This window comes from Acanthochromis polyacanthus, chromosome 16, assembly GCF_021347895.1.
Source record: "Acanthochromis polyacanthus isolate Apoly-LR-REF ecotype Palm Island chromosome 16, KAUST_Apoly_ChrSc, whole genome shotgun sequence".
NCBI classification, from domain to species: Eukaryota; Metazoa; Chordata; class Actinopteri; family Pomacentridae; genus Acanthochromis; species Acanthochromis polyacanthus.
The window spans coordinates 9,596,450-9,619,204 of NC_067128.1; the positions used below are offsets into that span (position 1 = coordinate 9,596,450).

General features: G+C 37.9%; 1 protein-coding gene across 1 annotated transcript in view; it reads right to left on the reverse strand.

The window, feature by feature from the left end:
* Positions 1 to 8,183: 8,183 nt before the first annotated feature.
* The window catches only part of coq8aa (coenzyme Q8A, genome duplicate a), a 40,352-nt gene continuing 25,780 nt past the window's right edge, over positions 8,184 to 22,755 (reverse strand). Inside the window, exons 9-17 of the mRNA XM_022189138.2 lie at positions 20,990 to 21,075; positions 18,847 to 18,987; positions 18,635 to 18,716; positions 18,445 to 18,538; positions 15,449 to 15,590; positions 14,952 to 15,059; positions 14,782 to 14,847; positions 13,672 to 13,758; positions 8,184 to 11,521 (exon numbers count right to left, since the gene is read on the reverse strand). Of these exons, the coding sequence (XP_022044830.2) occupies positions 11,231 to 11,521; positions 13,672 to 13,758; positions 14,782 to 14,847; positions 14,952 to 15,059; positions 15,449 to 15,590; positions 18,445 to 18,538; positions 18,635 to 18,716; positions 18,847 to 18,987; positions 20,990 to 21,075 (1,097 nt within the window). The 3' untranslated portion in view covers positions 8,184 to 11,230. The remainder of the gene's footprint in view (positions 11,522 to 13,671; positions 13,759 to 14,781; positions 14,848 to 14,951; positions 15,060 to 15,448; positions 15,591 to 18,444; positions 18,539 to 18,634; positions 18,717 to 18,846; positions 18,988 to 20,989; positions 21,076 to 22,755) is intronic.

Below are 22,755 nucleotides of genomic sequence, written 5' to 3' on the forward strand. Positions count from 1 at the left end.
ATCAAGAAATTTAAGATCCCATTTTAGCCCTGCAAGCAGTAAAACTGTAGGTAATGTGATGTTTTTTTATGTGTGGATTTGACATTTGAAATGTCTTTGAATAATTTGCTATGACATATAGACCTTCTAATGCTGCAACTAATGAATACTTTGTTCATTACTTGGTGTTTGGTCTCTAAAAATAACAGAAAATGGTGAAAAATTGTAACTGTAAAAATGTAAATATTTGCATTCAAAATAACTCAAGACGGCTTAAATCTGTCCAAAATATTTGAAAAGAATACTGAAAATGACTTCAAATTTACATAAAACGTAAAAAAAAGAAACGGTCCCGATTTATTTCATGTCCAAGATGATTCACAAACATTCAGAATTACTCAAAATCTGGCCCAATATAGGACCCAAATTTGATCACATTTCAGCGTCAATTCATCTACTGTGCTCTAGCTTTTGCTCCACCTATCAGACAAAACACTAAGAGGAAGTAATACGCCAATATTTGCCCAATAAATTATGCATCAGCAGAATATGTGAAGCTCGAGTAAGGAACAAAACACTAAACTGATGTGCAGAGTAGAGTGAAAAAGTTTGTTCACAAGAATTTTTAGTTTCTCCGGTTGTAAAAATGTAAATATGTGTATTCAAAGTGACTCGAAACAGCATAAAAGTTTTGAAAAGAATATCCAAAATGACCTCAAATTTGCATAAAATGCATAAAAAAAACTGCTCAAAATCATTTAATTTGTCCAAGATGATTCACAAACAAAACAAAATCCTGTTTAAAATGGCAAAACATCGCTGTAACTTTCATCACATTTCACTGTCATTTTATCTCCTTTACTTTCGTTTTTGCTCCAGCTGTCCAATATTTGCCCAATAAATCATTCACCAGCAGAATATGTGGAGCTCAAGTGAGAAACAAAACACCAAATGTGTTGGATCCCTCAAGCATAAAGTGGCATTTCCTCAGCTCATCTCCACTGCTAGGAGTGATAAAGTGAGTATATTTGATTCCTCTTATACTGATGAAGATGATGCAGAATCCCACAGAGAAGAGAGAAACTCTGTGTTGTTCCTTTAAGGTCTGTGCTTCCACTTGGTGACTGTCCTCTTTACCCAAATAAGGATTTCTAACCATCTGCTCTTTCTGAACCAGAAACATCGCAGTCATGTAAACACGACCACAGTCGAGTTGTTTCTCAGCTCGGCGACGTCAAAACACATTCAGGACGAAACACAGTAGCAACACGAGCTGGAAAAACCTCCCTCATCTCAACCAAAGGCTGTTTTAATCATCAAGTGTTTGGATATAAATCATCCTGTGGTTAATGCAGCAGAGTGTTTCTGACAGACCGGGCTGCACGTCAGACGGGGTTTATATGAAAATTACGGATGATATCAGACTGGAATTAATGAAGCTGGATGGAGCCCTCAGCAAGTTTCTGCCTCCGTAAAAATATCTAATCTTATGAGGTTATATACTTAGCATATTTAATAGTGTAGATTATGAGTATGGACTTCCATCAAAACCTGCTAATGTCATGGCAGCAGGTTTGAAAAGTATGTTTGTAAAGAGAAATTCTACTAAATGACACCAAGAAAATGTAAAAACATAAAAGAACTGTTGGATTTTCAACTTTCTGTCTAATCATGTGGGAAAAATATCCAAATCTAAGCTTGAAAACATGAGATTTCATTAGATTCTCTTTATTATGCATGTCTCTTTTTTAAAAAATAAAATCCTGCTAAAAATCAACCATTTGCACAACAGTCATTAAAAACAACAAATCTTGATTTCTTGGTACAACTGTGATGCCATAAGAGGATAGAAGAGAGCAGAGAGGAGACGACAAGAGAAACAAAACAAAGAATCGTCAGGTTTTCTAGTGTCCTTAAATGCATCATGGTCGAGTCTGTGAAAAACGACCGCAAGTTGTTGGAAGATACATGCGGCATGGTGAAACATCTTTCTACTGATGAGCAGAGTAAAATGTAAATATTCATTTTTAAAATGACTCAAAATTTGTTCAAAATGGTGAAATTCTGTTGAAAATTATTGAGAAGAATATCCAAAATGACTTAAAAATTAGCACCAAATGGCTGGAAAATTGTCTAACATTAATCAATTCATCCAGATGATTTAAAAAAAATATTCAAATTGAGTCAAAGCCTGTTCAAAAAATGACAAACTGAAAATTTTAAAACTGGATTAAATAAAGTGAATGCAGCCATGGAAACAGATCGATATCCACAGTATGAGGAGACAAAACGACCGCAAGGAGACACAAAACATTCAGCATGGTGAAGCATCTTCTACGGCTACAGAGGAGAGGAGAGAGGAAAAAGTTTATGGAAACATGGAAATAGTTCAATATCTATAGTAAGTGAAGCCTCACTGCTCATCCACTGTTGGTAACAGCTGTGCACACTTGGAAAAATGAGACGACTGGGAAGAAATAATCAAATAAATTAAACTTTTGCTTCATCGTTATTGCGTTTTATGTCATTCTAACTGTGTCATTCTGCTCAGAAGACATTTCAGAGTCCTCTCTCCTTCATGCTGTTCTGTTTCCGTAGAGCTGCGGGATTTTACACTGCAGTGAAAAATGAACCACAGTGAGGAAAAATGAGACAGGAACATAAAAACGCCCAGAAACTGCTCAGAGTTCAGAGGGTTAACCTAAACTTCAATGGAAATGTTCTGCATCATCACTGGTTTTTGTACTTTTTTGACTTTTTGTGTTGCTTTTGTGTATTTTAGCGTCACTTTTACAATTTTTTTTGTCATTTGTGCATCTTTTATTGCTGCTTTTCTCTCTTTGTGTCATTCTAACTGTATCATGCAGGTGTTTTTATTTTTTAAAATAAACAATCAAATAAATTAAACTTTTTTTCTTTTTAACTGTGCCTTACTGGACATTTGAGTTCTCTCTCCGTCTTCATGGTTGTTTCGTTCCCATAGAGCTGCAGGACTTCAGACTGCAGTGATCGTTGCTGCTTTGTTTAATCTTATTTTCCTCCAATATCTGCTGACAAATTAGATTTTCATGAAGCAAAAACATCCCATTAAATGTCCTACAATCAACCAAGTTTCATATAATTATGTTTCTTGCTTCAAGCTGTTTTCTTCTTTTATTTGGATGTTTTCTGTATTTCAGCAGCTGCAACAACTCTAGATTACTCGTGAGAACACTGCAGCGCCCTCTGCTGGATGTGGGGGTGAACTGCAACTAGCTGTGAATTAAACACTAAGATTTCCAGCTTAGATTTTCTAAAATAAAGGTTGTCCAGGGTTTATCAAACACAAACAAAAAGACACTATAAGTTTATGTGCTTGAACTCCCTCTCCTGTACTCGGTGTGATTTATTAGCCCAGATTTGTGTCGACATTCTTGGAATATTTGTGTGTCTGTTTATTTCTCAGGCTCTCTGCCAGATCCTCCACCACCGGCCAAGACTTTTCTAAATAAGGAAGGCGACCTCTCTTCTCTCTGAGTCTCTGCTGGGTTTTCACTCTTTTCCATTTTTAAACACACACTTCAGCCTCTAAACCAGCAGCACACACTCAATCAGGTCACATATTCGGGCTAATTAAAGGAAACACAACAAAAGGTTTCTCATTAAGATGCAGAACCTCCAGAGCAGCTTCAGTGCTGCTTGGCATCAATTCTCCAAGACTCTGGATCCATCGGCACCATCCAGACTAAAGATTTTTCATTATTTGGTGTTTTGATGATGATGCTAGCAGTTAAAATGGTTTTTAATATCCTTAACATCACTTCAGAGCTAAAGTCTGCTGTCATTTGTCCATTTAAGTCGCCTGTCCTACTGAAATGACTTTACAAGTCTATCCAGGCTTCCTACTTAGAAACAAAACAAAAACATTCTGCAGGCATTTATAATAAATGCATAAAGATTTTACCCTGTATTTTTGATAGTAGGAGAAAGTATCCATAAAACATAAGAAAATAACAGTTTGATTAAATGAATTTGCTGTAAAACCACAAAATATGAAGAATCCATAATATTCTAACAAGTTTGGAATGTTAATTTAGATAAATAATGTTGTTTTCTATCTGTAAAGGAATCTGCCAGCAATGATGGGAAAAAAAGTCATTCAAATACTGCAACATAAAACTATAAAAGTCATTTACTTTCTGTGCCACGTATACAGTATTTAGCTGTTCTTTAATACATTTTTAGTTCTTCTTTACTAGGGCTGTTGGTAAATAGTTCATCTACATGTGAATAAAATAACACAAACATCCTATAGGTGAATTTAAAAACAGTGAAGTTTTTAGTTTTTCTGTATTGAAAAGCATATATTAAGACCCAATAAATGATTCTAGAAAAAGTTATTTAAAAGTTAGCAAGACTTAAATTGTGTACTTTAGATGTATTTATTATATTTAAGAGATGTTTTTCACCAGTGAAAATTTCAAATTTTACTTAAATTTGGGCATAAAATGAAAGAAAATACACATGTAAAAAAAATATTGTTATTCGAAAATTTACTGGATTTGTATGCAAGCTGTTTGGCAGTTTTTCTACCACACATATTTTATTTGTTTCGACGGTGAAGTCATGTATTCTCAGTGCTAATTTCATCAATTACATGCTCTTGTCAAGGAATTTATATTTTCTTTTTCCAGAATTTTAACCACTCACACAAACAAATCCCACAACAGTGAAAGTGAAGACATTTCCAGATAATTAAGGCTGTCTGAGGTGCATCCCTGCAGCTTTCTAACAACCACTTTAGCACAATTTAGCAGTTAGAGCTCAACAGCTGCTTCACATGAACCAAAATGATCCATCACAAAGTTCAACACTTTAAAAAAAAAGTTACAACACACCAATTATAGACCCTGAAAGCAGTGAGAGTCTACAACAATGACACAAGATGACAAGATTCTGCTTTTCAAAAGGACATTGAAAGCTCACATCAAGGTCATTCCCAAAGAAACCGCTGGTCGCATTTCCTCACATGACCACCAAGCAGGAAATGATGCTGAAAAATACAACCAGGAGTCAACGGGCCTCCAAACAGATTCAAGCTGCCACGCAAGAAATACAAGTAAATACTAAACCTTCTGAGCTTTGAAAAAACCAAATGCATGAAACTTACCAAAGCTGCTTGTCATTCAAGGCTTGTTCTTCTTTGTCTCTTTACAGAGATGATCCTTGTAGATTACAGTCAAGGCCGGTGGTGAGAATAGAGCCTGTCCAGTTGTATTTCTTCTTTGAGGGCTACAAACATTCAGTCACTGAAATCTGCTGCAGTCTTTGTGCCTGGAGCTCCTGCCATCTGTGCCACAACAATAATCCCTTTGTAAAGGTGTTCCAGGTCTTTTTCTCCTCTGGTTTTGATGGAAACGTTTGATTTAGCCGGGCCTTGTCAGCATTTTCCATACTGTCAACACTGTGTGGAAGCATCTGTTTTGTCCTGCTTTTTCACTCATTTACTCAAAGTTTTCCTTCAAAGGTCCCAAATGGAGAAACCCCATTTTGTGTTTTTCTTATAAACTCAGACGTGTAAACTCAAAATTGTTAGGATACAAAGATATTTACTTGTGCCATTCTTCAAGCCTCCTCATGACTAGTTAGCCTTCTAGCTTTACAAGCTAGCTGAAAATCCAGGTGATTCTACACACCAATTATCAGGAGCTTAAAAGGCAGAACCACCAGACTGATCAACAGCTTCTTCCCACAAGCTGCTAGAAAGAGCTGATCAGCTGCACACTTACTGCTTCTTAGTTCTAAGTGATTATACTTCACAGAGTCACTCTGAGTGCCTCTTTAACCACAGACTGCTACTGTGGACACTTTTAACAGAGATAATTTCTATTTCAATTTCATTTTAGCTGCAATATGTCTCAAGGGTGTGTCTGTGTTACTGCTCTTTTGTTTTTGGATTTCTAGTGAAACGTCCTCTCATGTTCCTTGCACTACACCGCCTTCATGTACAGCTAAATAACAATAAGGCTGAGGCTGAATCCCAAACCGCCCCCTACACACTCCCCCTACACTACCGAGTGTCACTCCAAAAGAAGTCACACTCGCAGCTGTGGAGGGCACCTATTATTGAAGGGGGAGGGTATAAATACGATCGTCAGGAATGGGATGCCCTGTCGCCTCACCGGAAAACGGAAGACGTCATCACCATGGTAACACAAAGACGCCTACTGTGCATGGCTGTAGCGCTGTGGCACAGGTTGCAACTAACAAGGATCACTGCTGCTTCCAGAAGACGAAAGCATCCCACTTTTTTTCACTCACATGTTTTCCAATCCTATTATCTGGCATTTCAAATCCAACAAATGAATAAATGAATTCTGTCAGTTGTGTTCAAATTTTAAGGTGTCAGGGGGTGCACAATTAAATCAAACGTCAGCAGAGAAGATTTGTTTCTTTTGATTTATCTTTTTACATCACTCTTTTTGTGATGTTCTGTCAGTGTGAAAAAGGCGTGGGAGAAATAATGGACGCATGTGGAACTCACATCAATATGTTTGTTTCCTCCTCCATTTCGACGTTGCACTTCCTGAAAAAGTTGTCCAGAGTTTTTTTTTTAATTCTTTTTTTAAGGTCTTTATTCAAAAGTTGTCCAGAGTGAGCATCGATGCAGACTCGCTATTTAAGGGCTGAACAGTCCACTCTCCCTCCGCACTGGGTGGTTTGGGATGGCCCTTAATATGGAGGACCTTCCGCGGGAACGCGCAAACGGAGGGGTAGTGTGTAGGGATAGTGCGTAGGGGGCGGTTTGGGATTCAGCCGGCGTGGGCATGTCCGTCCGTCCGTCCTTATGTACGTCCACATTTTGTTTCCGGAGCATATCTCAGAAACTACTTGAGGTATTTCATTCATATTGCACCCAGGCCATCTCTATATAGTATAGATGTGCCTTTTGGGGTGCATGACCTTGATGTTATTTTCAAGGTCATTGTGAGGCACTTCAAATATTTTTTGATTCTGTTTCTGGAGCATATGTCAGAAACTACCTGAAGGATTTCATGCATATTGCACCAACGCCACCTGTGCATAATGTAGATCTGCCTTTTTTGGTGTATGACCTTGACCTGATTGTTTTTATTGTAGTGAAGATGTATCATTTTGTAGGTGTATCGTCCAGTATATATTATTATTTCTTGCACTTAGAGGCACTATATATAAGGCGGGGGATGTTTTAAGCGAAGCGTGTTTATTTTTAGATGTCATAGCTGAATGTAAAGCTCACCAAATGCCCTGCTGTTGGCTGCAAGAGTGAACACAAGAGTCTTCATGCACTGCCATCATGTGAGGAACTGAACACCAGGTGGATGACTGCTGATCTTTATAATGATGAATATGCATATTGAAGATGTAAGAGATGGTAAAGTGAACATCAACTGAAATTTTCTTGAAGAAATCTGTGCATTGATGGGCTAATATCGTAGACCGAATAAATATTTTTTATAAAACAACTGTCTTGCTATTTATATACAGCAACATTCAAGTTGTTTCCTTTAAATGTGTTTAAGTAGCATTTCGTTGATTTTATAAAGTAGATCTGAGATGCAATGAATGCAGAGTTTTCTTGCTGAAGGGGGCGGGGACAGCACTACTTTATTCATTTTCAGAGCTAACAGTCCATTATGACGCCTTTTTGTTAAACGAATTTGCTGTAAAAAGACAAAGCATGAAGAATCCATAATTTTTTAACAGTTTACACATAAATCAGACCAATAAAGTTGTTTTTCTATTTGTAAGGGGAAAACACAACTCATACAATGATGAAGTCTGCCAGCAATAAAATACAATACATATTTAGAAATGTTGCATATTGAATATTTAAGGGAACATTAATTGAAATTTTCTTCATTTTTCTTACAGAAATCTGTGCATTAATGGGCTAATATTGTAGACTGACTAAAAATTAACAAAAATGTAACTTTCTTGTTGTTTAAAAGACAAAAAAAATGCTCTGAATGCAGAGAGTTTTGTTCCTAAAGGGGGCGGTGACAGCAGCAGCTCATTGGTTTTCATTCCATTTAGAAGAGGGTTAAAACTCAGGATTTATGGTGAAATTAACCATCTTTGAAGCATTTTGAGCTGAAAAATTCAAAGAAACATTGTGTGAAAAAGCAAAACTTCCATTAATTTGCTGGTAAGGTCGCTTGACAAAACCAGATCGACAAATTGACTCTTTTCAAACAAGATTTTATTACAACTTTCAGTTAAGAATGTATTTGGATTATAAAATTCAAACACCATCTTCTCAGACTCGATATGAAATATAAAGATTTCTAGCTAAGAACCGTCTGCTGGAAATGACAGGCACCTTTATTAATATATTTCCCCCCATTTTCACACCATAGGAAGTGGATTCACACAGCAAAGAGAACTTTCACAGTCACACTCGAGCCAGATGACGGAGGCGTGGAGAGACTTCCGACTGATCTTGTGCGTTATCAGGACGAGCTTCTTCCATCCTGGTGGTTCATTGACATTCATGACTGAGCCCATGATGCGACTTATCCTCCGGTTCTTTCTCAAAAAAGCAAAGCGTATCATTTCGACGCCATTTTGACCACGGTTAAAGAGAGAAAACTCATGCTAGGATACTATTCTTACTTAGATTTGCAAGTAATTAACTGGAATTCATTGATAAATCTGACCCACAAAGCTTCCGAACCCCTGACATGACAAAAAAAACATAACAGGAGTTCTAGAGACTTTAATCTCCAGACAAACTGAGCTAAAAGCTATAAACAGCATCATTCGGTGCTGTGAATCTAACTGGCTACGCTCATACAGAGAGTTCAATAAACATAGTGTGTTAAGTCCGAACTTATTGTGTGTAAATGCTGACAAATACCAGTTTGTCACACCTTCTAGAAAATAACTTGGCAATATTTTGACTTAAACACTCAGTTTTGTCTCTAAACTTGTTCAAATCCGCTACATTTAACTTGCTGTCGACATTCAGACGAAGCCTTAATATTCACATGCAGACAATCCAATCAAACGGTCTCAAACTGAACAGAAACAAAACAAACAAAGAGAGTTATGGTTTATTTTGACCTGCAGCATTTCTCATTTAGGAGGTGTCTAATTGTGTCTCTTTGCACCTCTGTTGTAGTTATTCTGGGAAGTGATAAGTGACACCAAACAGCTTGTAAATGGTGTTTATTGAGCTAATTAGCACAAGCACCCTGCAGACTTCTAAAGAAAGCAGATTTTGACAGCAGATTTTTATTCATTAGACGTGATATTGCCAAGAAAATGTGAAGCAAGCTTTGGAAATCTTGCAAAAAAAAAAAGAAAAATACGGGCTTTGTTGTGAATAAATTAGGCTACTGAGAGTAACCTGAAGGTGGTGCTAAAGGCTACGTTAGCTGTAGTAGAAGAAGAGCAGAAGAAACCAGAAACAAAATCAGCTGTTTGCCAACTGCTAAAAAACAACAACTTTGTGCATCTGGAAGAGAAAAATAGAGAAAAAACTTTCAGGAAATGTACTTATTCTTTCATGCCAGCTGGTTAATGACATTCTTCATGCTGTCTAGAGGTAAAAAAAAAAATAAAAAATTCAGAAAAGTTGTTTTTACCTCCCATGAAGAACACTAATTCTTTATAAAAAAGTAAAAAAAAAAAAAAAAAAAAACTCACATGGGTGCAAATTTCTGCAAACATGTAAATTGGGTAAGTTTTTTTTTTTAAATTCTGGTGCTTCCTTTAACCTCTTTTAATGCAGTATTTCAAAATATGCATAAAAATGCATCATGGACACATCCATCCATCCATTCTCTATACACCGCTTTATCCTTACGAGGGTCGCGGGGGGTGCTATAGCCTATCCCAGCTGACTCGGGCGAAGGCAGGGGACACCCTGGACAGGTCGCCAGTCTGTCACAGGGCTACATATACAGACAAACAATCACATTCACATTCACACCTACGGGCAATTTAGAGTAATCAATTAACCTCAGCATATTTTTGGACTGTGGAAGGAAGCCGGAGTACCCGGAGAAAACCCACGCATGCACAGGGAGAACATGCAAACTCCATGCAGAAAGACCCCAGGCCCAGACCGGGATTTGAACCGGGGATCTTCTTGCTGCAAGGCGAAAAGTGCTAACCACTACGCATTTATGCATCTAACGCATTGCGGTTGCTTTTATGATCTCCATCCAGGACATTTGTTGTCTGACGTGATCACCAGCATGTTCAACCATTGGTTTGTTTACACGCGAGTCTAACTTTTACTATGAGGATGGAGGCAGAATGACAAGAGTATTTTACCAGAATTTTGACTTAAAATTCAACTGTCGCTACAAAGAGTGAAACCTGGTGATGGCAGACTAAGAGAAGAATCTACAAAATGACCCCAAATGTGTCCAAAAATGAGTCAGAAATTGGCCAAAACAACATGAACCCATGCCAAAATTACTCAAAATGGATCTAAAATGACTCAGAAACTGCCCAAAATGACTTGAAACATGTGGAGCCTTCTGATGGCAGAATGGACAAAACCTCCATGTGTCCGTGGATTAGTGAGAGCCAGCTGTGCAACTATAAATAATGAACCTGAAGCTCTGATAAACATCCCCTTATCACCATTTGGAAGAAAGAAATGGAGACTTTCAGCTCTCTAAAAGTCCATTCGAGGTGGCTGAAAATTTAAAGTAATTTATGTAACAGAAATCTGTTTTCTTTGGAGAGCTGCAAGGAGCTGGTGCTAAATATGTAAAATGTGAGTGCATCACATGTAGAGCCACAATAGACAATAAAGGAAAACAGCAGGTAAAAATAAACCAGAATTCTCCTTTAATCCCAGTATTAATGCATTTTTGGTTTACTATTTATTATATGTTGGAAATTGCCGCTAATTAGATGTACTGTTGATGATAAACTGGAGAGTTGAAGGGATTATTCCAAAGTTCAACAAAACACAGCAACACAAAACGCAAGAAGAAAAAAATAAAATCACCAGAGCAGAGATAAAATTCCAACCTTTTTACATTCATTTAAAACACAGCGGTTCCTCTTTTCGTTTTTCCACACAGATGTTTGGCCTCAAACGGTGCAGATGTGCTGCTGCTCCCTCTTCCAAACCAAAGAACGGCGCCTGCAATTACGCATAAAGCTCTTTCAAAACCACAGAACAGGAAAGACGCTCGGGTAACATGGCCTCCGCTCCACACCATCGACGCTGCTGCTCCGTCCGTCACAACGGCGGCCTCCGATTGGCTCAGGCTGACGGCGGCGTGCGTCCCTCCCAGTACTTCTGATAGGACGACTGGAACATGTCGTTGCACTGCAGCTTGGCGTTGAGCCGCGAGCAGATGAGGAAGGATCCGCCCATCTTGCGGTGCAGCGAGTACGTTTCCTCCGGCGGCGGCGTGAGTCGGTGTTTGAGCATCACCGGGATCAGGTTGTGGATCCGCTCGGTGGTCGACTGGGAGCCGAAGTCAAAGGTTTCCGTGGAGGCGAAGGCTTCACCGAGAATCATCACGGCGTCCACGTGGGCGTTTATCATCGCCTGGAGACAAGGACAGAAATACACAACACTTACACACCCCCGGATAATGACATGAAAGCATCACGTACCCTGATAGACCACTGTTACCCTTAACCTCATTTTTAAAAACAATTTTCTGTAGTTTTTGTCAAGAATTGTTCTTTTTATGTCTTACTATTACTGCACAGCCTTGACAACAGTCCATTTGCATTTCACTGCATGTGACAAATAAAAGTCTTGAATCTTTTCACTGAAACTGCTCTTCAGCACTGCTTATTTGTCCTTTCTTGAATTGATTTTTAGATTTTATTGGTTTTTTAGTCTTTCATATATGACATAATATTGTTGGGTGGTGATGGAGTATTCTTTGCATTGTTGTTATTACCTCCACCAGGAGGTCATGTAATCACCGGAGTTTGTTTGTCTGTTTGTCTGTTAACAGCATAACTCAAAAAGTCATCGACGAATTTTCACCAAATTTTTACAGGATGTCCGGAAGAGCAAAAGTAACAATCGATTAGATTTTGGAGGTGATCCGGATCACCGTCTGGATCCAGGATTGTTTTGAAGGAGTCTGTACAATTGCGAGGGATGGCCACCAGGCCATCTCTCAATTGTACAGACAGAGGTCGCCGGATCGATCCTAGACGACGGCCGAATTCCGCGCGGTCGGTTCGGGCTGCCCGAGCGAGTCGGGACTGACGAAACGAAGCAGCGTCGACGCGTACGGTACCGTCACACGCGCGTGCAACGCTACCGTTACGTGCGTGTGGCGGCGGCGCCGTCAAACCACTGTGCTGTTACACTGTACATGCATGTTATGCTTTGTGCACAAACTGTTAAAACTAAATTAAATCCGTCCATGACGTTTTGGGTTATGCTGTTAACAAACAAACAGACAGACAAACAAACTCCGATTGGTCATCTGTACAATTGAGCGATGGCCTGGCGGAGGTCTGCGCTCTCCGAGTGCTTTTCTAGTTGTCTTTTTATTCTTTTTATCTGTTACACCCATCGCCTTATACAGTGGTGGAATAAAGTTTTTGGACACTAAAAGTGCAATTTCTTTTAGCACAATCACAGCCATAATACTAAAAAATCCATTAAAAACTTAGAATTGATTGATTCCATAAAAATAAGAATTTTTGGTTGCTGGATCATTGTGGTAGAATTTAGTTTTGCCATTTTTTCTTGTAAACAATAAACAAAAAACACATTTATATTTGTTTGTCTCTGTCCAATGCAGCCACACCTTTTGAAACACCAAAAAGATTTTTCCACAAATATTTTATGATCATATTTGAGATCAAGGAAAATTATAAGGGTGTCTGAAAGGTTTTTTCCACCACTCTATTTCATTTATATGAAACTTGTTCTTCGCCTGGTGAAACCACATCAACCAGTCTGAACCCTTAACGTTTCTGTATTTAATGTCTGTGAAGGTGAAATCATTTTGTTATTTTTATTTAATTATATTTATGTGGAAATTTATGTGTTTAGTGTCCGAACCATAAACTTTCCACTTGTGTCCCTTAATAAGTGGTCAAAATCACATTAAACTGTTTTCTCTTGATCTTTAATAAAAACAGGTCATTAAAACTGATCAATAATTATCCACATCAAGTAAAATTAAACTAAGAAATTTTCAAATGTAATTTTATTTAAATTTATCCGTTCGTTGTATTTCAGACATACTGCAGTATAATAATAATAATAATTTGCAGGAATTTCCATCAGAATGAATGCATTTTTATCTGATCTTTATCTTTATAAAGGCAAAAAAAATAGAAACTGAGAAAACAAACAAAATCCAGAACTTACAACAACATGTGAACGTCACTAGGATGAAGTTTAATTTATTCAATCCTTCCCGTTACATGTCTGTAAATCTTATTTTTTACTGTTTCTTGTCTGCGTCAAAGCTTCTACTTTTATACCTCCTCATAGAGGATTAAGTCCATCCTGTCATAATCCCAGAAAAATTAACATGAACATTAACACTACAGTGAATCAAACACCGTTATGTCTGACTCCGCTGGTTCCATTTTCATTCTATCCAAACAAACAGAACAAAGCAGCTGCATGAGAAGGCGTTTGTGTTTCCAAAGCACGCTGATGGGACCGATTCACAGACGAGGTTTACGATGTGGAACGCATTCACAGATAATTACCTTGGACTCGTACCCGGTCAGGAACTTCATCTCGATGGATTTCTTCAGAACTCCGTCTCTGTCGCCTTCAGAGGCTGAGCGGATTATCTGCAATCAAACGGGTCTCGTGTTACTGCCATCACTTCAGTCTCTCCCTGCAAGAATGTGATGCCTTTTCCAGAATAAAGTTTGTGGTGTTTTAAGAATTCCTGACTTGCTTTAACAATTTCCACCAGGAATTTTAACGCTAATGTGAATTTTGGTTCCTCCTGAGAACACAGAATGTCCCAAAACCCTCTGAACCCTGCCAGCAGGTTAGAAAGGCATGTTAACTTAAAATACATTTTAAAAAATGAGAAAAAAAATTACACCACAAAATCTAATTTTTAACTTTCCGATGGCTTGTGAACTACTGTGACATGCAGCTCTGTTGGAAAATGTGATCAAACCTAAGCTTAAAACTGCATTTATCTGTCAAAATCCCTTCAACTCTACATGTCTAATTTAAACATTCCCCCAAAATAAGCCATTTGCACTAAACAGATTCTATAAAAAACAAAAAAATATGCACTTCTCAGCCCAATTATAAAGCTATTAGTCATTTAACTGCAGCCTACAGTCACTTGACAACAATTCATTGACTTGTCAGCTGCTTTTGTCGAAATTGTAAAGAAATTAAAACACAGGTTGTAAAATCTCAATAACATGTAGAGACGCATTTTTTTCTAGTGCTGGTAACATTTGTGGGAACCTGCAACAATGTCGTACATGTTGATTCCAGGTTTATTTCTGATTTCTGGCATTATAACTGTCATTTTGCAGCAAAAAATGAGCCAGAATCTCCCCAAAACCGCTCAGAGTTCACAGGGTTAAAACATAAACGCAAAAGAAAAGTGTAGTAATGGACAGTAATTAAAACTTTATATTATCTAGACCATGAAATACTGTTTATCCAGGTAAAAATATCACAATAAGGTGATTTTTTATTGACTGTGTTGTGCTTTATAATCTGTGAAATAATGTCTGGTTGACTGTTTACAGCAAAAACACAAGATTACAGTTTGTTCAGCCTCAAAAAAGCAAAAATTACGAAAAATACATCAAAATACTAATAAGTCTGGCTGCTCTTACTTCTATGTAGACGTCAGTGAAGCTTTTATCAAATCCTCTTGTGGCTCCAAAGTCCAACAGCGCCACCTGCAGAGTCAAAATGTAATGGCACCACATCAGTTCATTACCTTCAAATCTTACTTTCAGTGAGAGACACAGTCATGTAGCATTTAACACGTAATCAGACTCACCCTGTGTGTCTGTGGATCGTAGAAGAAGTTGGACCAGTTGGGGTCGGTCTGCATGTATCTGAACTCAAACAGTTCTCTGAGGCACAATGTCAGGATGTTCTGGCAGATCTGAAACACAAAGATTTTTATTTAATCTTTATTTAGAGGCAGCATCATTCTGTTCACTAAAATACTCATCTCAACAGAGAACATTTTGTTTTTAAATACTGTTTTCAAGAGTAAAGCATAAAATTAACGTGACTGTAGCCTCAATAAAAGTTTGGGAACTGACAGCAAGAATATAGAGATTCTGTCGTTCTTTTATTTTCTGATTACATTCAGAAGTGCTCGGTTGTAGTAGCTGGTTTGTTCACTGCACTGGGCTCAACAGAGCAATAAAAACGGGTGACGAAAGCAAAGATGGAAACAGTTTAGGGCAAAAATCATCCTCTTTTCTGCCGTTGCACACAGCTCCATCTTCCCCTCAGATTAACGCAGATAAACATCCGTGGCGGTACCTCGTTCTTCAGCTCCTGTGTCAGACTCTCGGCCTGGTCCAGAGGAAACCCTGGGACCAGCTCGGTGGTGAGAACGTGCCTGCTGCTCAGCTCCTCGATCACCTCCGGTACGTAGAAGAAGGGATGATCCTTCAGCAGCTCCCTGAGTCACAGACAAACAGATGCAGAGGCGCACAAACACACATTAAGCAGGCAGGTAGTCCGAACAGAGCATTAAGTCTAAATATACAGCTGGCTTAGCGCTGCTCTGACCTTGAACCCGAGCGATGGGCATTTAATAGGCGAATGGAAAAAGCTAAATATGTGTGAGTAACCCGAGAATATCAGAGTGTATCTGAGCAGCGTTCTGGAGAAAAACTGAGCTGCACAGTGAAGCTACGGCAGCAGAGCAGCAGCAAGATGTGATTTTATTTCGCTTTTTATTGCTGTTCCAGTATAATCTGTAGTTTTTCCATTTTTTTTAAAACATGCATAAAAAAATAACAGTGTATGACAGTAGTAATTATGAAAAGAAACGAAAAAAATGCAAACAAGAAAGTTTGTAACTAAGAAAGCACGTTTTGTAATTTAAATCCCTTTCTAATTTTGTGTTTCAATGTGCAATATGAAGAAAGTTTACTACTATAATTGTGGGAAAAGCCCCGAAATACAAGAACAGAGTGTTCATGCTAAATTGCTGAATAGTTATTACAGCTGCAGATTATCAATCTAACGGAATACGAAAATACAACTAACCCAAAGTTAAAAAGCAGCAGAAGAATTTCCTTTAATATTTCAGAAATGTTGATATCAAAATAAATGTGGGAAAGTCGAGAGCTCAGTGTAAGACTTTACTCTGGATTAGGCCACAAAAAGCAGAATATCCTCCCATATATCCCACATTTCCTGCTCCCACGATGTTTTGACTGCTAAAGAAAGAGGAATTCTGAAGAGAGGAAGTTCTCATCTCCGCGTGAGATGATATTTTTCAATGCAGGAGGCAGTAAATAATAAAAAGCATCAACTGGGAGCGGGGTGGGGGGGAGGGTTTCAGGCTAAAGGGGAAGTGGAGGGTTGAGTTTTTGTAGGACAGTTAGTTCTAGAGGGCAGTTGGCTGTGAACAGACAGACCCGCTGTAGCTGCATTCAGTACACAACATATGCAGAGTTTTCACTGGCTACACCTGAAGCATAGGTAGGACGTAGCATTAAAGGAAAACAAGATAAAATACGGTCAATTTAACATCTACAGACTACAGCACAATAGAGAGAATGTTATGAAGCAACCGTAAGCTGGTTCTGGCAAAATAAATGCAGAAAAAGGTGCTTAAAAACTCCAAAGTGGAAGCCCCAAGTTTGATACAAAGCAGTCATTCCCTGCATAAAATTTGCTTAATTTAAAAAATCTAAACATTTTTGACCTAATTCAGCATGAGAGGGATGCGAAAACCTTGCAAAACCAAATACAAACAAAAATCTGATGTATTTTTATGTTTGGAGAGTGAATTTTAGCAGCACATATGCACCATTAAAAACGGTTTCTTACACCTGATGTGAAAAGTTTAAATTGATTATCGTGCAAAATGCAGCAATTCTGAACTACAGACAGTCTATATATGTTCAATGTAGCTGCAAAGTCAGACCAAAATACAGAGAAAACCTTAAATATCGGAGTGAACTTTCAAGGAAACTTTAAGAGGGAGTTTTGTTCCATCGATTATATTTTAAGAAAACCTAAACTTAACTTTAACTTGAAGTGTTTATGAAGCTGTGTCAAGCAGGATTTAGGGTTAAGCTTGCTCTAACATGCAGTTAGTACTAAACTAGTACTAAAATTGAGACGCAGAAGTATTTTTTGGTGACCTATTTTTCATAACAAATATGAAACTAGAACTAAATACAGGAGGTCCTCAGTTTACGGCGTCCTCCACTTGTGCCGTTACGTCGAAACTGATTACATGCTACATTTGCTAACTGCAATGTGGCGCTCCCCAAGCGCAAGTCATTTTTGCCAGTATTTTTCAGAGCTGCGTTTCAGTGTGAGCTAATGACTGTTGTCGTTACTGTGGTTGTACAAACATGTAAACTGATCAATATCTTGATGGACGTAACGACTTTGTTTACATTTTCACCGGAGTTCCGTCCGACTTACGGCGAAAATCGACTTACATCACATCATAGGAAAGAAAACCCTGACTTAAGTAAGGACCCTGTAAAACTTAATGCTGCAAGATTGTTCATAAATGTTTAACACTTTTTGTCAACAAATAAAAGCTAAATAACCCTGAAAGATGGAAAAATGCCAACATAATCAGCATTTTAATGTAAAATCTTTTTAGTGGACTGTAGCAGGAAAATTTTTCTCCTTTTGCTCAGCAGATTTAACAGGTGACTTGTTTTTCTTCTGACAATAAGATGCTCCATATGTTCAGCTATGTTCTCTGACTTATTGGAGGAAGCGCATGCACAAACTAATCTACAAACTGCAATGAGAAGCAGCAACAAAGCCGCTGAGACAAACTACAGGCAGCAGCTCCCATTTAGAAAAAGTTAACATAACACAGGTGATGTGGATGGAACATTCATTATGTTGTTTTTAAGTCAAAAATTTAACTTTGAATATTAGTGACAACACCAGAGATTAAACTAGAGACTAAAAATAATGACATTTTTGTCAAAAGACTGAAATTAAAGCAATATCATGTGGCAAAATTAGTACTGATTTCAAGTGGAGTTGCAAAAGACAACTGTGCTCTAGCAATAGTAACTCTTATGTACAGCTACTGACTTTAGAAAAATCAGCGTTGCATTCAAAAACATTTTTTTCTGTGCCTTTATAAAACATTTGTATACAGGCACAGAAGAATCAAATCGTGATTTTCTTCAGCAAAATGACTTTTTCTTGTTAAAATTAGACGATATGAATAAATGAAACAGTAGGAAACAGATTTCTGAGGGTCGACTTTTCCAACTGTGACAGAAAATAATCAGCGAATTCAGATATTTGCTGCAGAATACCTGAACTTCTTTGCACACTGAGCTTCTCTGATGTAGTCACACTCCAGCGCCAGCTCTTTCCTCATCACGTCTATGAGATGCTCTGGAAACAAACCTGCACCGACACAAATAAAAGTTAAACTGAGCGTTGTCTATGTGTGAAGAAGTTGTGCATGCGTTTGTTTGCATGTGTGTTTCTTTTAATTTGCACCTTCGGGCAGAGCGTTGCTCATGTTCAGAACGGTCATCAGGTTGTTGACGTCACTGTTGATGCTCTGAGCGACACCAGGATACTGAAGACAAACACAGCCAGAGTTAGAAATGTTTTTAGTTTACTTCTGTATCGTAAAAACACACTCTCTGGTTTCAGTGTTTACCCTAATAACAGTGGATGTAGTGATGACACACGCAGCTCACTCTTACCTGTATTTTCATGGCCACCTCCCGGCCGTCCTTCATCCTCGCCAGGTGAACCTGACCGATGGACGCTGCTGCAAACGGACGCTCCTCGAACGACTCCAGTTTGTCCCTCCAGTTTGGGCCCAGATCAGAGTTCAGAGCTTTCTGTGGATGCACAAAAGCATGTTTTCAGCTTGTTTTGGTTCTCAAAAATAGACCTAAAAGTGAATTTAAACTGGGTTTCATGGAGGTAAATTCAAGTTTTTGACCAACCAGCCTCAACATTAAAACTATTATATAGATGCTCTTCTCTGATTGGTCCACAGAGCTCTGCAGGTGTTTGCAGCAAATCATTCAGACTGTTTTTCATGTAGTTCTTCCAGTGCAACTACAACTTTACCGCTGTTTGTTTGTGCTGTACCCGTTCCAGTTTGCAACAGCACCATCGAACGCGGCCTTTTTCTCTCTACAGCTCTTCATAAACAACCAAAGTTTGCTCCCAAATAACCCAATAACTGGACTTAAAACATTTTTTTTTCTTTTTGCAGCTCTTCCAGAACAATCAATAAAATAGAACATTGTTCTCTTATGTTAACACCGATCTTTTCTCTCAGTTTTGTTTTTTTGACTGCAATAACAGCAATACGTCATCCTCTGCACATATATAAATTTACTATGTCATATGTGTAAATATCCAGATGTAAACTGACCCTATCTGAGACCCTAAATTATATCTATTTTACTGTCCTTTATTGTGTTTTTTGTAATTTTTTTTCTGCTTTTTTCATGTCTCATCTGTAAATTAAGTGAAATTAAGTGAAATTAAAGTGAAATTAAGGAAATCCATAAATTGGACTTTTTATAGATGCTCAATTAGATTGATATCTCAATAGTAAGGGTGATTCAACACCTTCAACTCTTTGTTGTGTCCCCCAAACCATTTATGAACAATGTTTGCAGTGCTGTGCATCCATGACTTTGCACTTTTGTTCACCGGTTCTTCCTCCACGGATACTTTTAACAAACACTGCAGACCAGAAACAGTCCACAATAACTTCTGTTTTGGAGATGTTCTAGCTAAGTTTCTCAGATCTTGACGCTGAACATTTTCTCTGCTTCTAACATCAACTTTAAGAATCGATTGTTGCTTGATAAATCCACCTACTGCAGGGGTGTCAAACATGAGGCCCGCGGGTTGGATTGGACCCTCTGGAGGGCCGGTTTTGGCCCGCGGGCTGCATTTTTGACTTCGAAAAGTGTAAAAATTACAGAGAAGACATTAACTGCAGATTGTATATTTGTAAAACTATAAATTTAGAAATAATTCCTAGACTGTGACAAGTTGTTTTGATCATCAAGTAAAATATTATATTTCTCATTGTTCTTTTGTGATTTGGGTCTCATTTTTGTAATATTTTGTCTTGTTTTTTTGTCTTTTTCGTCTGGCTTTTATCTTTTGGGTTTTGTCGTTTTGGGTTTCCTTTTTGTCTCACTTGTGTCTTTTGTCTCATTTTTGTCATTTTGTGTTTTGCTTTATTCATTGTTTTGTGTATCAAACTGTCTCAAGATGTTTTACAGAACCCACATGCTTAAAACTTGTCTCACACTTTTGTCATTTTTGTCCCGTTTGCCCATTTTTTTTTGTTGTTTTGTAACTTTTTTGACTAATTTCTTGTCATTTTTTGTTCTCTTTTGTGTCGTTTGTCTCATTTTTTGTCAATTTGTTTCTTGTTTTTGCCATTTTTGTGTCATTTTTGGAATATTTTGTCGATTTTGTCTTTTTTAAAGTAAAACACTACATCGCTCAGTTCCAGACACTTGTGACTAAATGCTTTGTGCACACTCTCTGATCTGTAAGTTGTAATGTGTAAATGATAAACTGAGGCATAATGTTGTTGAAAATGAACTTATTTTTCTTCAGAAATTTCAGGTTGTTCATAATTTTTTTATTAAAAGATACTTCCTTATATGTGAACATTTTCAGAATGTACTTTTTAGCACTAAAACAAATAAAACATTTGGAGTTGTTGTTATTTATCAGTTATTATGTTGTTATTTTACTGGTTCAGCCCACTTGAGCCTCTGTACTTATTACATGCTTGCATAAAATTCTCATCAAATTCAAACTGTCAGTTACAGGAAAACAGCACATGATACTGATTCTTACTGTCATTTGTTTGATGGGCATGAAGTCCGCGCTCTGTCTGACGCGGTCAAAGATCTTGGCGAGTTGAGGGTTGATGAAAGCATCGTCTGAAAACACAGCAGGAAGAACACGTCACGTCATGCATCAGCAAAGTGGTAAAACACAAAGAAATGCTGCTATTTTTACTCCAGGTCATCAGAGATAGAGATGAAGTCATATATTACATAATATGCATCTGCTATAAATGGATTCATAGCTGAACCCTCGAGCCCTTAAAATCCACTGGCTGGTTTCAAAAAACAAAGAGAAAAGGAGCAAAAAAAACACCAAATTACAGCATTTATCATGCACCGTTCTGTCTGAAAACCAAAGCAAATTTGAGCTTAAAATCATGACATTTCATCAAAATCACTTTACATGTCTCATTTAAAAAACTGCTAAAAATTAACCATTTGCTTTCACAAGATTCTGTAATAAAATAAAAATTCTGTAGTCCTCGGCCTCAATTGTGAAGCCATTAATGACTCATCTGCGACTTTTGTTACAAGACAAAAATAAATAATGAAGCAAAATAATCATTTTGAGGCATTCTAACTGTCATATTGAAGACGAGACATTTCTAAGCTATTTTTACTTCCAGCTGTGGTTGTTCTTTTTCCATAGAGGTGCAGAATTTTATATTACAGTGAAAAATGAACCACAGTGAGGAAAAATGTGAGAGAAATGAAAAAAGGCAAACAAACACCAATGCAATCCAATCTAGGGCACCTATAATATAAATTCTAATATGAACTTGCAACATCAGTGCATTAGATTGCACAGGTGTTTGTAATAACTTCTAACTTTGTTTGCAAGCGTCTAGAAGTATAAAAGTATATGCAGCTTTATAAAGCACATCAACAGCTTTGTGTGCTTATAAGGTACAAAGGATTAGAAGGAATATAAGGTACAAAGCTGACATATTTCACTATGGTGCAACTTTAGTGCATTCAAACCTGTGCAATACTGACATTTTCTGCATTTAGAAGATTCTCAATGTCAAATTCTCTCCTGTTCTACTACTACGTATTGCTATGCTGCATCCTTGTGCATATTTTAAATGCCTCACTGATGCCTCCATGTTTTTGCACTGTCCTTGTTGCTGCAGTGACACTGCAAATCCCGCCCTGTGGGATTATTAAAGAATGATCTTATCTTAAATAATTAGAAAGCTGTGCATGAAACTTCATCACTGAGCTGTGCGGAGTTAATTCCAGGTTTAAACACTTTCACAACAATAATAATAATAGAAAAAAAGCCACCACTTAGCCTCAGGGTTGCAAACTTTATGTTGAAAAACAGCTTCAAGGCCAACTCTATTTTGGGACTGGAGCTAAAAGGCTACAATGGCTGGAGAGACAATCATCCGCCCACGACTGCATTCCTGCCATGACAGATAAATGTCAGCAAAGAGTGGGCAAAGAGCGGCACGGTGCTTTTTATCCTGCAGATTTACTCGGACTATTATTACATCTCCACCTTCAGCTTTCTCTGTAGAAGAACTGGGAGGCTACAGACGGAAATGTCTTGATTTTAAGATCTTGCCACCACTTTGAAGATAAAGTAAACCTGCAGATAGGCAGACAAGCTAGCTCTATTGTGCTGAATCTGATTTTAGCAACACTGTACCGTCCACAAAGTTTGCACAAACATGTTTGTAGCTCCGGACGCCTCCGAGGCAAAGGTCAGCAGCCAAGGTCAGGCTGCGGTTCAGCACCAATAAACAAAGTTGTGATGATGTTTACTGC